The 14,910-nt window shown below is 51.3% G+C and overlaps 1 protein-coding gene across 6 annotated transcripts in view; it reads right to left on the minus strand.

Annotated features, from left to right (window-relative positions):
• DOCK11 (dedicator of cytokinesis 11) overlaps positions 1–14,910 on the minus strand; it is a 69,933-nt gene that overhangs the window by 32,234 nt on the left and 22,789 nt on the right. For 5 of the 6 annotated variants that reach the window (XM_062612756.1, XM_062612755.1, XM_062612752.1 and 2 more), the window contains exons 8-23: positions 14,373–14,550; positions 13,842–13,921; positions 12,746–12,829; positions 10,717–10,857; positions 9,317–9,526; positions 8,850–8,972; positions 7,743–7,825; positions 6,142–6,264; positions 5,903–5,979; positions 4,946–5,130; positions 4,789–4,854; positions 4,550–4,642; positions 4,032–4,155; positions 3,303–3,424; positions 2,799–2,885; positions 1,576–1,665 (exon numbers count right to left, since the gene is read on the minus strand). In XM_062612756.1, coding sequence (XP_062468740.1) covers positions 1,576–1,665; positions 2,799–2,885; positions 3,303–3,424; positions 4,032–4,155; positions 4,550–4,642; positions 4,789–4,854; positions 4,946–5,130; positions 5,903–5,979; positions 6,142–6,264; positions 7,743–7,825; positions 8,850–8,972; positions 9,317–9,526; positions 10,717–10,857; positions 12,746–12,829; positions 13,842–13,921; positions 14,373–14,550 — 1,866 coding nt within the window. The remainder of the gene's footprint in view (positions 1–1,575; positions 1,666–2,798; positions 2,886–3,302; positions 3,425–4,031; positions 4,156–4,549; positions 4,643–4,788; positions 4,855–4,945; positions 5,131–5,902; positions 5,980–6,141; positions 6,265–7,742; positions 7,826–8,849; positions 8,973–9,316; positions 9,527–10,716; positions 10,858–12,745; positions 12,830–13,841; positions 13,922–14,372; positions 14,551–14,910) is intronic. The other variant, XM_062612751.1, reaches the window with a different exon arrangement.

Here is a 14,910-nt window from a genome sequence, read left to right on the forward strand (position 1 = left end):
ACGTTCCTGTGGCAATAGCACAGGCATTAGCAAAGAGGGCAGGGTTTGGGCTTCATCCTGCCAGAGGACCCGAGGTCTTGACCCCACAGCAGCAGCGCTCAGTGCCTTTGGGAGCAGCATCAACCACTCATGGCACTAATCCTCCCCTTTGATGTGCCCAGGCTGCTATGACTTTATTAGAGGTCCCATGCTGTGATTTGCCCCCAGTAACAGAACTTAAGGCGGAAGCTTTGCTCCTGAACCTTGTCACTTGTGACAGGTTTTTGAAGGGACCAAGTCCCGTTTACCCCAAAGCCTTTGGAGCATGGAAGTCCGATGCCCGACGGCTTGCAGTGAGAGAGCCCAGCTTGCTGTTGGCAATGGGATTTAAGTGACTTGGTGAAGGTCAAGATCATCAGGTGCACACACCCTCCACGCACCCCACAGACCTCTCTTGCCTGGGTCTCAGGATGTAAGCCTTCAAAAGACAGTGTGTTTCATTTGCAGTTTTCAAAGCTGACAACGAAAGGGTCTTAAATCTGTATCTCGGTGTTTAAATCACTGACGTTACAGAGATACTGGTGATTAAGAAGCCCCCGCTTGAGGTTACACGTAAATATCTCCCTGCTGCACCTACCCAGGCCCTTGACAAAATGCTCACAACAAAGCAAGTGTTCTTTTAGTGCCTGGCTTCAAAACCTGCCATTGTTTCTATTCCTTAATGTATTTATACACTCTCTGAAACACACCCAGCAAGTCTGTGATGACAAATCCCCACCACTGGCAGCGGAGCTGTTGCTACAGCAGCGCTCTCAAAACCAGGCAGCTGTGGAAGGACACAAGGACAGCAAACAGTCAAGAAATGTATTCCCTGCACAAGCCTTTGCTGGACCAGCTCCAAGGCCCTTACTCATGCCGCAGTGATTGCCAAAATGCCGGGTCGGAGGTCATCTGTGGTCAAACGTAACTGACTGATAATCCCACACATCTCTGTCAGCCTGATAAAATACCCCATTTTGAATGGATAATCCTGAGAGGAAGGAGCTGTGCTGCATCTGAAAGGTTTGAATCAGATCTTGGGCACCAGGAGGAGGGTTTGCCACGTGCACGGCAGAGCGATGCTCTTGTATGATCTGCTGTGAAACAGACTGTAGCGATAGGACAAGGGGTGATGGGTTCATACTGAAACAGGGGAAGTTCAGGTTGGATGTAAGGAAGAAGTTCTTTACTGTGAGGGTGCTGAGGCCCTGGAACAGGCTGCTCCAAGAAGCGGTAAATGCGCTCCATCCCTGGCATGTTCAAGGCCAGGCTGGACACAGCCTTGGGCTACATGGTCTAGTGTTCTATGTGCCCATAGCAGGGGGGTGGAACTGGATTATTTTATGGTCGTTTCCAACCCAAGGCATTCTATGGTTCTATGAAGGGCAGTGAAGCAGCACACAGAGCAGCCAGCCCTGTCAGTAAGCAGAGGTAAGGACAGCGTGCAAAGCACCAGCCCCAGCACTGCAGTGAGGCTGTGCTCCCACCGGGCAGGCTCTGTTATTTCCTGCCAGTCTGTAAGCGCCCAGCTGATGCCCACTGCCAGGCCCTGCTCACCTTCAGGTATTTCACAAGTTCTCCTGGCACTTCCTTAGCTCCCGCCTGCACCAGCTGGCAGTACTGGAAGAATTTGTGCAAGTGCATGTCCTGGAAGAGACAAAGTTGTTCAGTGCAGCACCCTCAGCGTTTGTCAACCCCCGCTCTGCAGCTTGCACTCAAAACCCTGCTGACCTCCCCGCGGCAGAGGTGTCCCCAGCAAGCCCCATGTCCCTATCAATGGTCCCCACTCCCAGGACTACAGTACTGCTCCCTGCCTTTGCTGATGTACCCAGCCCCTGCCCACCCCCTGGCTCCCATAATCTCAAGGTTAAGCACAAAGCTTCCAGCAGTGTGAAAATTCTCCTGTGGTTGTGCTGCCCTGAGCCCTGATCCCCATCCAACACTGGCCTGGATAAGTGGGAGCCTTCCTCTCCCAGCTGCGGCTCTCCATCTGCCTCACCAACCTACTGCCCACATGAGGCACTTCCCTTCCCATTTCTCTCCCTCCTCCTCCATAGGTACATTTAATTGCTGGGTTATTTAACCCTGAAAAGCATCTGGGGATGTAATCTGGTGGGAAATGGAGCTGCTGTGCTGCTCTCAGTGCTGTCCAGAATCAATAAGACCCTAAACCAGATTTGGATGATGCTGAAAGCAAGTTGCTGTGAATGTAAATGCAGCCGATTACACCCAGCATGGGACAAGCAGCCCTGCCCAGGGCACTTCCCCATGAGCAGTGCTGACAGGAGGTGCCCCAGAGCACTTTGCTGCACGTCACATGAAGCTTGGGGAAGTCCATCACTGCCGTGGGACAGCAGAAAACACAAGGACTTGGTAAACCAGCCTGAACTGGTTGCAAAAGGAAATCAGGACTCGTGTTTTCTGGTGTCTGCTCACGTTGGAAAACCTTTAAAAGAACCTTAATAAACAGACCAATATCTGCAGAAACCTCGCACTGCCACCGGTCCTTCTCTTGCACCGGGGCAGCTCATTTGCTCAAATGTTTCCTTGGTCCTGCCGCTTACAGTGCAATTGGCCAAGAAAACATCAGCCTCTCCCCTGCTCCTTCACACAACTGCTCATCACAGCCAGGCAAAGCAGCAGATCCCTGCAAGCAATCCCAGACCTGCTGCTGCACAAGGATCTCTGTGCTGCTCTGCAAACAAATACCTCTTCCCCACAGCAGCAGTAGAGACAGAGCAATCACTTCCTTTGTCTTGAAGAGCGAGATGCTCATTTACCTGGGTGTAAATGGTCGAGTCCAAATGGAGTCTGATCTTAAACAGTGGCTTTGCTCCATCCACCCACTTCGCATCCACGCTGGGCTGCTGTGAACAGACAACATTCAAGCACTTGGTTTCAGACTGCAGTGAGAAGGTGGCTCTGTGCAGACAGACACTGGTCAGGTTGGGGTGGAACAATGGGCTCCCCTCGTGCACCAACATCAGTGACCTGACTGCAGCCTCCGCAGGGCAGAGAACGGGCACACGGAGCACGTGCCCCATCCCCTGCTCTGCCCCATCTGCAACAGTCCAGCCTCCCATGGAAATACTCTCTGCAACCCACAGAAGCACAGGAAGTCCTGCCTCCCATCCTGAAGAGCCTTAAGCTGTGGGAGCTGCCGTGCAGCTGGGATCTTTACAGCTGAGCAGAGCACTAACATGGGCCAAGAACTTACAGTGATAACAAAAGCTCAGCCTTCCTCTTCCTTTTACATTTAAGTCCATTTTAAATGGCCTTCCTACCCTTCGTGCCTCTGGGTCTCCAAGGCCTAGGTAGCCAGGTGGAAGGTTGGATGAAACTGGCAAATGCCTCTCCAGGGTGACGATGCGTCCATCCTTCAGCAACGGCACCCAGGCGTACCCCACTGCGGAGGCAACCAGACCTGAGTTAGGTGGCACCCAGTGACCCATCTCCAAAAAGAGCTGTGCCTCACCCTGAGGAGATCAGGCTCGCAGCTGTGGAAGGGGCTTCAGCAAGGCTGGGATTGACCACATCAGCCTTGGTAAAGCACATTCACCTGGTGACTTGGTGAGCACATTCACACCCAGCACAGCCGAGACCAGGAGTGGGTTGGAGGGGCAGAAACAGCCTGCGAGCCATGGTTGTGCACCCAAGGACCTGCTGAATGGAAAGGCAACCCAGCCCGCAGGACCTGGGGGTGCTCAGTTTCTTATACATGTTCAGGGTTGGCAGGATAGGCCCCTGAGGCTCTGATCTCCCATCAAGGTTTTGGTGGTGACCTGACTGACAAGAGCCCATTCACACAAACCAAGTCAAGAACATGCAGGAAGAGCTTCGATATACACTAAACACATAAGTGTTTTACTCCAGTTTAGACCCAAGATTTGTATGAGGATGCTTTCAAAAAGCCAAAATGCAGACAGTCCAGTATTTTAATCAAGTATTTTTTCATGTCCCTTTGTTCATCTTATCTTGGACTCCAATAGAAGTAACTGAAGCATTGAACGTACCTTGAGTTTCAACGGTGTCCTGCTTTTTCGATGTTGCCTTTGTATTAATTTCACAGCTGACATGATAGAAGGTGAAAAGCAAATGATGCTTTTGATGGAGGTGAATTGGAAGCTCAATTTTAATCTAAAATGATACCATGATAGATAAGACTGTATTTTTAGTCGTGGAGTAGTATTTTAAGCTCTATTTCACAAATGCTATGTACGCAGTTACACTAGACACATTCCTACCAATCTGTAATAACTCCTGGCTAACATGTTCATCACATCAGCACATTATTTATTAATGGGGGTGTGTGACTGCAGTGCACAAAGCGTGACAGTAAAGATAGCACAAAACAAACTGGCATTAAAAATTGACAGTCCCTGGCTCTGCTGAGCTCTTCCACTGAGGCAAAGAGCTGGTCACTATTTTTACCCTTATTCCACCCAGCCCTGGAAAAAAGATGCCTCCTGAAAGGCCCCTTGGCTTTGTAGCACCCAGGAAAACCTGGTATTTCCCACCATTGCATTTTTACCTCATCATAGAACTCTGGACTCTGGTTGTGATGCAGCACAGCAGCGTACGCGTTTGTGGTCAGGAGATGCCCTCCGGGTTTGCCGTATATACACTGGGAACACAAATGAAGAGCTGAATTCAGGCTTGCTCTCACCCTAAATGAGCTGGCCAAATGAAAACAGCTTTCCTGTAGTCCTGCTCAGCCCGGCTGGCACACAGGACACAACAGCAAGTGGCAGCCCCATTAACAGTACCCACCTTTAATGGCCTGGCATCAGCTTCATCTGAATCCCTGAACTCAAGGCAGACAGCAATATTCCTTGCCTGAAATGGGGGAGAACAGAAGGATGAGCCATTGCTGCAGGTCAACAGCATCACCCCATTACATGCTGAGCCTGCTCTCCAGGTCACCCACCTTTGCAAACACCTTCTGGTTCTCATACTTCAAATGCAAGGGGTAGACATAGAGATGGTTTTTGTAGACGGTGAAGGGATAACAGTATTTAGTGACTTCTGGGACAAACTCTTCCACTTCAACCGCGACGTCCTCACAGCTCTTCTCAAAAGGCTTTATAGGAATGTAAGAAGCTGTCACACAATCTGGAAGAGAAAGGAAGCTTGGGTAAGTGAGCACAGCCTACGTGAAAGGAAATTCGTGGATCTCAAACCCTGCTCCACTTCTCACCAGAGGACTGTGTGTGCTGACTGGGCAGCAGGATTTGGACCACTCCTGCTGAAATGATTAAGGGAAAATTCTCCCCTTGATCATGCAACATCCATGGAGCAAAATGCAGGAGCAATAGTGGGAGCAAACGGGTGCAAGGGCAGCACAGGGCTCTGCTCTCCCGGCCAGGGGGACTGCAGAAGTGGCACTTTACTGTAGCTCTGGGCAGAGTCAAAGGCTCTTGTGAATGACTAGGGACTAGGGAATGTCTGACTAGGGACGGCCGCTCTGCCCAGGACCTGCACGTCGAGCCTGCCAGGAATGTGGCCCATGAAGTTACTGCTTTATAAATCCTGGAAACATCTCCTGATGTTTGTCTTGGTTTCTTTAAATGCAAAGTAAAGAATCACACTGACCACATATGTGAAGCCCTCTGGTGTTAACAGATCCAAATTGCTATATGAGATTGTGTAACAGTAACAGCAAAAGCAGGCAAGTGGCTTCTTTTAGGTTTAGGATGTAATGGCCAAACAGCAGACAAGATGCACACAGGTAAACCTCTGCACTTGGACCACATCCCTCCACAGAACCCAACAGAAGGACTTACGAGGTTGTGCTCTTGTTAATGAAATAGCAAAACTGCCCATACAGGGATTAACTCCTGAGGCTAGAGCCACCAGGATTCATTTGAAGATCCAAGATCCTTACTTGTGAAGTCTAGCGGGACGTCCTTGATGACAATACGTAACTGGGCTGGAATGACCTGTAGTTTACTCTTCTCTGGTCTGGGTTAGAGAGAAAGGAACAAGAGTGTGAACCTTGAACGTTCAGGTGCTGAACACATCAGCTTTCTGTTACCCTCAGAGCACTGTAGAAATTGTCCTCTCATGCTTCTGCTTAACTGTTCTATTGCCTGCTCAGCCCCTGCCCCAGTCTCTTACGCTTACTTCTTATACTCTGCTAAAAGCTTCAGCATGTCTTCATTGGAGAGCTTGCCACTGTCTTGCTTGTACAGAGGCGAGAATTTCCCCTCAGCATCCAGAGTGCCCTGGGAGTCTTTGAAAACTGGCCTGCAGAAAAGAGGAGACACGTGTCTTCAATGCTGGTGAGCAAGCAGACCCTGGGGTCTTTGACCCATCAGGCTGCGGGGCAGGTTCAGTGCACTGTGACTGCTCTGACCAACACCAGACCTCCTGAGCACTCCCCCATCCCCACACACCCCCCAATCCCCCACATCACATAACTGCATGGGACATCACCATGTCCCTTCTCTCCAGTGTGAGAAGGACACACACAGTCCAGTTCCAAGACTGGTCCTCAATCCCCAAAACCCTTCAATCCCCCCCCACTAACACCAAGTGGTGAAGTATCTTCCTAGTTGCACACAGGGTCAGAGCATGGAAATTCTCCTAGGAAAGGAATGTGCAATGAAGACCACTCTCAGGACAGACATCAGCTTCCTCCTGAACCCAGAGCAGGAGACTGGATTCTGCCCTGAATGAATACTGGTGTTATTACCCTTGAAAATAAAGGCTGCGGATGTCTGTGCACAGCAAGAACATTAAAGCATCCATATTCCCTTTCTGGGTAAACACCTTCCCCTGAAACTCACAGGAAAACGGTTCTAGGGATGCAGGACAACACAGCTCCCCGCATGAGGCCACTCAACTCCTTGGTCTCAAAACGCAGCTCCTTACCCAGCAGGAACAAATCTGAAGCCTCTCAAAGTCAATGCCCGAACAGAGCCTGCTGCTAGGCTGAGGCTGCCCTTGAGGGGCTGTGTGCTGGCTCCCAGGAATAAGCTGCATCCCAGAAACACCAGGCTGAAGCCGAGCAGCCAATGTCAAGGGCAAAATCCCTGTACAGCCCCAAATCCCAGCCTGCTGCGATAGCCATTTGGTGTTCCCATGTCAGTACCATCCCTTTGTCAGCATCACAGAGCAACTCAGCTATAGGAGGCAGCAGCAGGGGAATGAACTCGCCTTCAGGCTTTCCTCTGACGTGTGATTTCAGGGAATGAGCATTGATACGCTTTATCAGTCCCAGTAAAGCACAGTGCGGCAATGGGATCGCTATCTGGGGTCAGTCCCAAGAACATTAATTAAAGCAGAGCCCCACACAGGAGCCAAGCCCCAGCTGATAGCCACTGCCAGGCCAGGAGGTCCAGCACTCTCCTCCCTGGCCTGGCAATGACTGGTGCCAGGAGGGAATCTCTGCGCTGATTCCCGCAGCAGCACAGGATGGTGCTATTCATCATCCCCCGGAACGTTCCGCCCCTTAGGGCAGCAGCTACAGGTCAGCAAGGAGGTTACTGCTTTCCCAGCACTGTTTACTCCTTCAGATTTCATTTCTAATTCTAGACAGAGCATTCCAGGCCATCCCCATTCTGCCTTGGGAACCAGAGCCAGGCTCTGCCCTCAGCTGCAGCTTCACCGACCTCAAGCCCTTGGTGCTTTGCCCACCCACTCTGACCGTGTCCCGGGTCATGTCCTGGATAACCTGCAGCAGCGGCTCTGGCCACAGCCAGGCGCAGCCCGCGGTGACTGACCTGGCCGCCCAGCCGAAGGGCATCCGGTACTGCCCCAGACGGCTGCACGCCTGCTTGGCCACCTTATGCACCTTCTGGGCAGTCTGCAAAACACAAGGGGAGAGTGTGAGCACCATGGAGCCCCGGGGGAGGAACTGGAAGCACTGCACTCCCCGGGGAGAAGCAACTCTCCATATGCTGCAAGGCACAACTGAGCTGAGAGACATCCCTGTCACTGCACACCAAGCACAGCTGTCACTTTTGCAGAGCAATAGCAAACACTGGACTGAGATTAGCTATTAGACTGAGGTGAGCTCTTAGGCAGAAGCTCTTCCCTGTGAGGGTGCTGAGGCGCTGGCACAGGGTGCCCAGAGAAGCTGTGGCTGCCCCATCCCTGGCAGTGCTCAAGGGCAGGTTGGACACAGGGGCTTGGAGCAAGCTGCTCCAGTGGAAGGGGTCCCTGCCCGTGGCAGGGGTTGGAGCTGGATGACCTCTAAGGCCTCTTCCTAATGTCTAATCTCAGTCTCCCCTCGGGCAGGTTCAAGCCATTCCCCTTGGCCTGTCCCTCCATCCCTTGTCCCAAGCCCCTCTCCAGCTTTCCTGCAGCCCCTTCAGGCACTGGAGCTGCTCTCAGGTCTCCCCTTCAGGAGCCTTCTCTTCTCCAGGCTGCCCCAGCCCAGCTCTCTCAGCCTGGCTCCAGAGCAGAGCTGCTCCAGCTCTTGCAGCATCTCCGTGGCCTCCTCTAGGCTCACTGCAACAGCTCCACGTCCCTCTTTGTGCTGGGGTAAGACACTGTGTGTAGCACCATGGAACAGTGCAGCCCACTTCTCTAGCCCTGGAGTGTCCCACTCTTGCTGCCAGCCCAGGCTTTGCCTTGTTGAAGTGTAATAGGGAACAGGCCCCCATGCCCCAACCACATGGCTCTGTCTAAAACTCCTCTGCCTCTTTTCAGGCGAAGGAACCAAACCTCTCCCCACAGCACAGCCGAAGCCAGCCCTGCAGCAGCACAAGTACCTGAATGGATGAAAACCATTTGTCAGAACGAGCAGCCCCCGTTTCAGACCACACTACCCCCTGCAGCAGCAGACAGCATTACTGAGCAGAAACTCTCACAGCCCCATCCAATACCTTCCCCGGGTCCGAGTTCTTCATGTACGGCTCTGCACAGTGTGTGATGCTGCCCTGCAGCACCTTCTCCACACGGGCCACCAGGAAGATCTCCACATGTGGGTCGGTCACAGAGAAAACCCCCTGCAAGAGGCAGAGAGCAGGCTGTCAGACAGCAGGGCACCCGACCTGCCCTGCCCTTCCCACAGCACACGCAGCCCCTGCTTTGGTTGCTGCTGCGGACGGGCCATGGGGGCTCACAGGGCTTGAGCATGGTCAGGTCTTGAAAAGCTCTACCTGGAGCTTTGCCTACCGTTGCCAGTGAGCCCAAAGCAGCAAATGGCTTGAGACACTGCCCAAAACCCACTCAGTTCAAGAGAAAAGGTGACTTCAGCCTCTCCACACAGTGGACTACACCACGTTGCAATACTACTGACCAGCCACAGCCTCAAAAGGGATGCAGACTGAGGAGAAAGTCAGCTCTTTACCCGTTTTATGTAGCGCAGGGAAGCCTCAGGGACCCCGTGCACAAGGCTCTCTCCTGGAGAACATCCCTTGGTGCCCTCCGCGCTGGATGCAGCGGTATCCATCAGCATGTCCCGGACAGACGGGGGGTTCAAATCCACATGGAAGTCAGCTGAAATCTTGCAATTATTTTTCAGGTCAAATAACGCCAGGCTCAGGAAAAAGGGCTCGACCTGGAAGCGTGATTGAATACGCGTCAGAAAACCCCACTGCACAGGCCGGCACTGCTGAGGAGCTGCATGTGCCAAGCCTGCCAACGCGTTTGTAGCTCCTGACCTTGACCACACAAGGCAAGCAGCAATAATTCCATGTGTTTTTAATTCACACATCCTAGCAGGCATGTGTGCATGCAAAGATACAAACAAAGGCCTGAAGACAAGACTGTAGCGTGCCTGAGACATTACAGCATGACTTGGAGGCATTACATCAATACTAAAAACATGCTGGTTAGGTCAGACTCTGGCCCGATTAGGGACAGAACAACAAGAATCCCTGCTCTCAGTGACACATTCATCTGCTGGGGTTACCAAGGAGGAGCTGGTGCACGAGCTCTGAACTGCCAGAATGAACCAGCAAAGCCTTTGCAGCTCTAACAGGCACCAGACAAGGTACCATCTGCAGTGCCAGGGCTGCTGCCTCCCCTGCGATGCTTTCTGCTGCTCCAGCACCCTCACATAAAGGGCTGACTCCAAAGGCAGGACATGATAATAGGGGTTATGTTTTGGGAAGAAAGATTGGAGGAGCCTGGTCTGGTCAGCCTGGCAGAACAGAGGCTGAGGAGAGATGTGATAGCTGTCTGCAGACATCAGAGCCTCAGCAAATACAAGGAAGAGGTTTTTAGGCTAAGGCACAACTTTGGCACGGTAACAAATGCATATAATAAAGTGAATACAGTTGTGTGGGAGTGCTGGGCTGTGAATACAGTTAGTCTGGGAGTCAGAAGGTTTTGGAACAAGGAAATCCCTTGCCATTAGGGGAAATGAAATAAAACACAGAAGTGAGTGGTTTGGAGATGGAGCTTAATCATTTACCAACAGGACTTTCACAGGGATCCAGAACATGGCAGACACAAACTCCCCATTCCCCATGCCTCTGAAGTGCTGGTTGGTTTCCCAGCAGTCCATGCTCCCGGCAGGCTGAGGCACACCAGGATGGACCCTGTCCCCAGACACCTTTTTGGAACACCAGACTACCAAGGTAGATAAACCCCTCAATGACCCTGCGCCAGTGCTCACTGCTTGCCCAGGTCCCATCGGAGCCACCCCAATGGGATGCTTTTATCCACCCAGGTTAACCTGCTGAGGGTTCTTCTTGGCAGTGAGGATAAAGAAGACAAAGCAGAACATGCCAGAGCAACCCTTACGTTGGTGGGTCCTCCTTCGGCCCTGTCATTGAGCTGAGCGAGGAGGTTGAGGGAGAAGTCCTGGCAGATCACTACGAAGCGCCTGCTGCTCTTCTCCTCAAAGGGCTTCACGTCTGGCTCCATCCCCGAGAAGTCCAGTCTCTAGACAGCAAACAAGCAAATCTGGTCTCATTAAACAAGAAAACAAAGGCCTGAATAATGTTAAGGGGTCACATTATGGCCAATACCATCTTAATAATCTTTTGTTCAAGTGGTACAGAAAGTACAAGACATTCACAAATGAGCGCCATTTGGGGATGTGACACAAACGTATTCACGGCGTGAATTCATGAGGATGTATCAATTTTTAGCAATCTGGTTTGTAGAGCACAGAAAACTAAACCTCAGGATGATTTCAGTTCCTTCCTGCTTTGCTGTAACCCTGGGGATCTTCCCAAACACCATTTAGAGCTTGGGGAAGAAAGCAGAACATAAGCTGGCGTTACCCTCAGGAAAGTATCTTCCACTTTGAAGATGTGACTAGCTTAAGAGGCGGTTCCTGTGCCTGAAACAGAGAGAAGGCACATGCCGTTGGGATGGTGAACACCTCCTCAAAGTGGGAGGCATTTCTAGATGCACAGCAATAACTGCCATAGCTAGAAACAACAAAGACTGCCTGCAGAGCCAGCTAGAAAACCCAGTCTTGATTATAATCAGCTCCTTTCTTTCTAACCCAGAACACCCATGCCTGGTCTGTGCCTCAACATCCACCCTTCTGGGAGAAGAGATACACGTGTCCAAAACACCACCAGCTAGACAAGAGCTTCACCATACCCATCATACTGGGCAGTGGGCACACACAGCTACCAAACACCCTTGAATAGCAGCACATCTCTTGGAGACTATCCTGCACAAACCCGCATGCCAAACCCAGGGAGCCGATACCTCCCAGTCAAGTCCTTCCAGCAAAATAGGCTGCAATTGCTTATCTGATTGTGGGAAACTCTTCCCACTGCTTCCTCTGCTTCTCTTCAATGAGGAAAGTATGTTTTAGGTCTATGTTCCTGCTCCCAGTTTCCTTAGCACCAGATGTACAAGGGTGCACAGACAAACCCGGATTGACCAGAGCAGCGATTCTGGATGCCAAGTGCTGCAGCAGATCTGACTGACCCACAGCAGAATGAAGAGCTCTGGGTATAGAGGGAGGACAATGAATGCAGCCTAACCAGGTGGTTAGGTGAAAGCACCCAGATCTTAGATGCTCCACGCTGAATAATATCTCCATGGTCTCCTGGATGCTTATCCTCTTTCTGTTAAAGACTTTAAAGGAGCAAGAGAAAAGCTCAGAACTAAACCTTGTAAAGACTAATTACATTTCCTTGTTAAACCAGAAAGTCCTTTTTCACAGCTGTGAACAAGCCAAAGCCTGTCACAGAAGGAGAACCAGAAACCACCAAGTAACTAGGAACAATTCTCTCCAACTCTACGAACAATTGCAGCCCATTCCACTGAAATCCCACACCTGGACCTTGGCAGAAAGCTTAGCAAAGATGTCAAAGCCGAGAGGAAAGCAAGGCAATAGCCAATGAACTCCTGCCCCAGAGCACGAGAGCAGCACGGGGTGGTTTTCCTGGTTGTATGGGCCCTACATCTGAGAACTCTCTGAAGACTGAGACTCTCCCTGTAAGCCACTCGCACGGTCTTTAACATCACTGTTAGACTCCAGACATGCTCAGGCCACGTGGGCTGCAGGTGTCCTTGCGATACTTCTACTGCTTCTGCAGCCATGAGAACCTCCCAGACACCCAGATGATGGGTTTGAAATCCAGCAGCATCAAGAAGCATCATACAGAAGCCAGCAAAGCTGGAGGGAGGCCACGTGTGGGGCTGCTGTTACTCTTCCCTTTATTTGAGCTATCACCTGAGCACTGACATGCTCAGCTCTCGCATGAGCTGCCCTTCTGTTCCACAGCCCACTGGAACACAGTGGGAAGAGGGGAGGCAGGTCCAGGGAACAAAACCTCACATTTACAACTATGGGGATGTTTACCTGGACTTCTGGGTCGAAAGAAAAGAGGTTTTGTCTTCCATCGTTTCTGCTCAGTTTGTTCAGCTGCTCTGTTTCTCTTCCGTACTAGGACAAAGGAAAGCACTGGTATTACTGCCTGGCCACACAGGGCAAACACTCGTTATTTGCAAAGAATGGAAGCAAAACAAAATAGAAGTTTTCAGGTTTCCTTTGTGGTACGTGAGATGATCATAGAATCCCAGACTGGTTTGGGCTGGAAAGGACTTTAAGATAATCCAGTTCCAGCTCCCCTGCCAAAGGCAAAGACCCCTTCCACTGGAGCAGCTTGCTCCAAGCCCCTGTGTCCAACCTGCCCTTGAACACTGCCAGGGATGGGGCAGCCACAGCTTCTCTGGGCACCCTGTGCCAGCGCCTCAGCACCCTCACAGGGAAGAGCTTCTGCTTTATCTAACCTGAACTTCCCCTGTTTCAGTCTGAACCCATCACCCCTTGTCCTGTCACTACTGTCCCTGATGAAGAGCCCCTCTCCAGCATCCTTGTAGCCCCCTTCAGACACTGGAAGCTGCTCTGAGGTCTCCATGCAGCCTCTCTTCTCCAGGCTGAACAGCCCCAGTGTTCTCAGCCTGGCTCCATGTAAGATATGCTCCAGCCCCTGATCATCCCCATGGCCTCCTCTGGACTTCTCAGCTGTAGCCACCAACGCTGTGCAGTGGCAGTAGAGCAATGTGGCTCTGCCAGATGAGAAACCAGACAGAAGCAGGGAACCACAATGCATCATAAACAGAATGTGGCTGCCACCTAACTGCCCCTCTGCTCTCATGGCCTGGACGGCCACCTCTGCTGAGCAGGAATGAGCACTACTGACCACAACAGCCCTTCATTTGCTCTAACTGGCTCTTCCTTAAACGCTCTACACTTGGAGGCAAGGAAAATGCAGCCTCAGATCACAGAGCTCCATCCATGAGACAGGCAGATGAGAGAACAGGGACCCCACCAGCACTCGGAGCCTGCATGGCTCCCCCAGAGCTGAAGACACAGAAATGGAAAACCCCTTTTTATAGACATGGAGGAGGCAACTGTCTATGGGCTGGGAGAGTGTCCTCTGCACACACAATACCTTCATCAGCTCTGGATGCATGCTCCTCTCCAGGCTCTCCAGGATGTTCTCCGTTTTTCCCTGCGTGCCCGATTCATCATCTGCAAGGACACAAAGAGCAGATGTTCAAAACAACTGCAGGAGCACTGCTCTGCCAGAACGGATCCTGCAGTATTAGCTTAGAATAGCACAGAAACACTTCATGGGGACTTTTCCACTCCTCTGAAGTGAGATTTTTCCATACATTACCAGTACCAGAGTGTGTTATTACAGCCTGCTAGGTCTTTCCAAAGCAGAACTCCAGCACAGAGCCAATTTTCCAGGAGTCCTGAAAATTTGCCACGGATTTCCCATCCAGAAGGAGGGTCATATTTCCCACCACTTTCATCCCTCAGACTATTGTCTCCATTATACTAAGCCCTTTCACATGATATCATGTGTCAGCCACAATTCTTGCTATTGATACAGGAAGACAAACACACACTTCTCCAAGCACACTGCTCACATCCTCCTGCAGAGGGGTGAAGGTAGGTTGCTTATTTGTAAGCTGACCTTGCACAGATTCCACAGTGTCTTTCTTCTCTTGCACCAAACTCTCAGTATTGCTCTGGATGATCTTCCTCAGAGTCACCAGCCATTCTTCCATCTCCTGCTCGGTTTCAGCTGCCAGGTAGTGGCTGTACTTGTCTATTGTCTTCAGTTCAAACGCGTAACGGCGCATCTTGGGACACTGAAAAGAAACAAGAACGAGAAAGATCTGTGTTACATTTTGCTCAGCACCTCTCTGTGGAAGCATCCTGAACTGAAACACCATGAGGCACAATGCCAGCACCCTTGCTGACACCGTGCAGCCTCTTCTGCAGCAATCACAAAGGGCTTCATGGCTGCGATCAAGCCGTTGGCAGCTCCATGCTTGACAGCTACTCTGAAAGTGGAAGAGAGCCAGACTGAACCACAGACACTGCACTGAAGAGCCCAAGCAAGCTCCTTCTCCTGTTGTCAGACCTTTAATGTTTACCCAGAGAAGCAAGGAGCTGGATTTATCTGACACAGTAAGTAATGGTGCACTCCAGGACACTTAGAGGCACCT

The sequence above is a fragment of the Pezoporus occidentalis genome, unplaced genomic scaffold, assembly GCF_034315485.1.
Source record: "Pezoporus occidentalis ecotype Australia unplaced genomic scaffold, CSIRO_AGI_Poc_V1 ctg161, whole genome shotgun sequence".
NCBI classification, from domain to species: domain Eukaryota; kingdom Metazoa; phylum Chordata; class Aves; order Psittaciformes; family Psittacidae; genus Pezoporus; species Pezoporus occidentalis.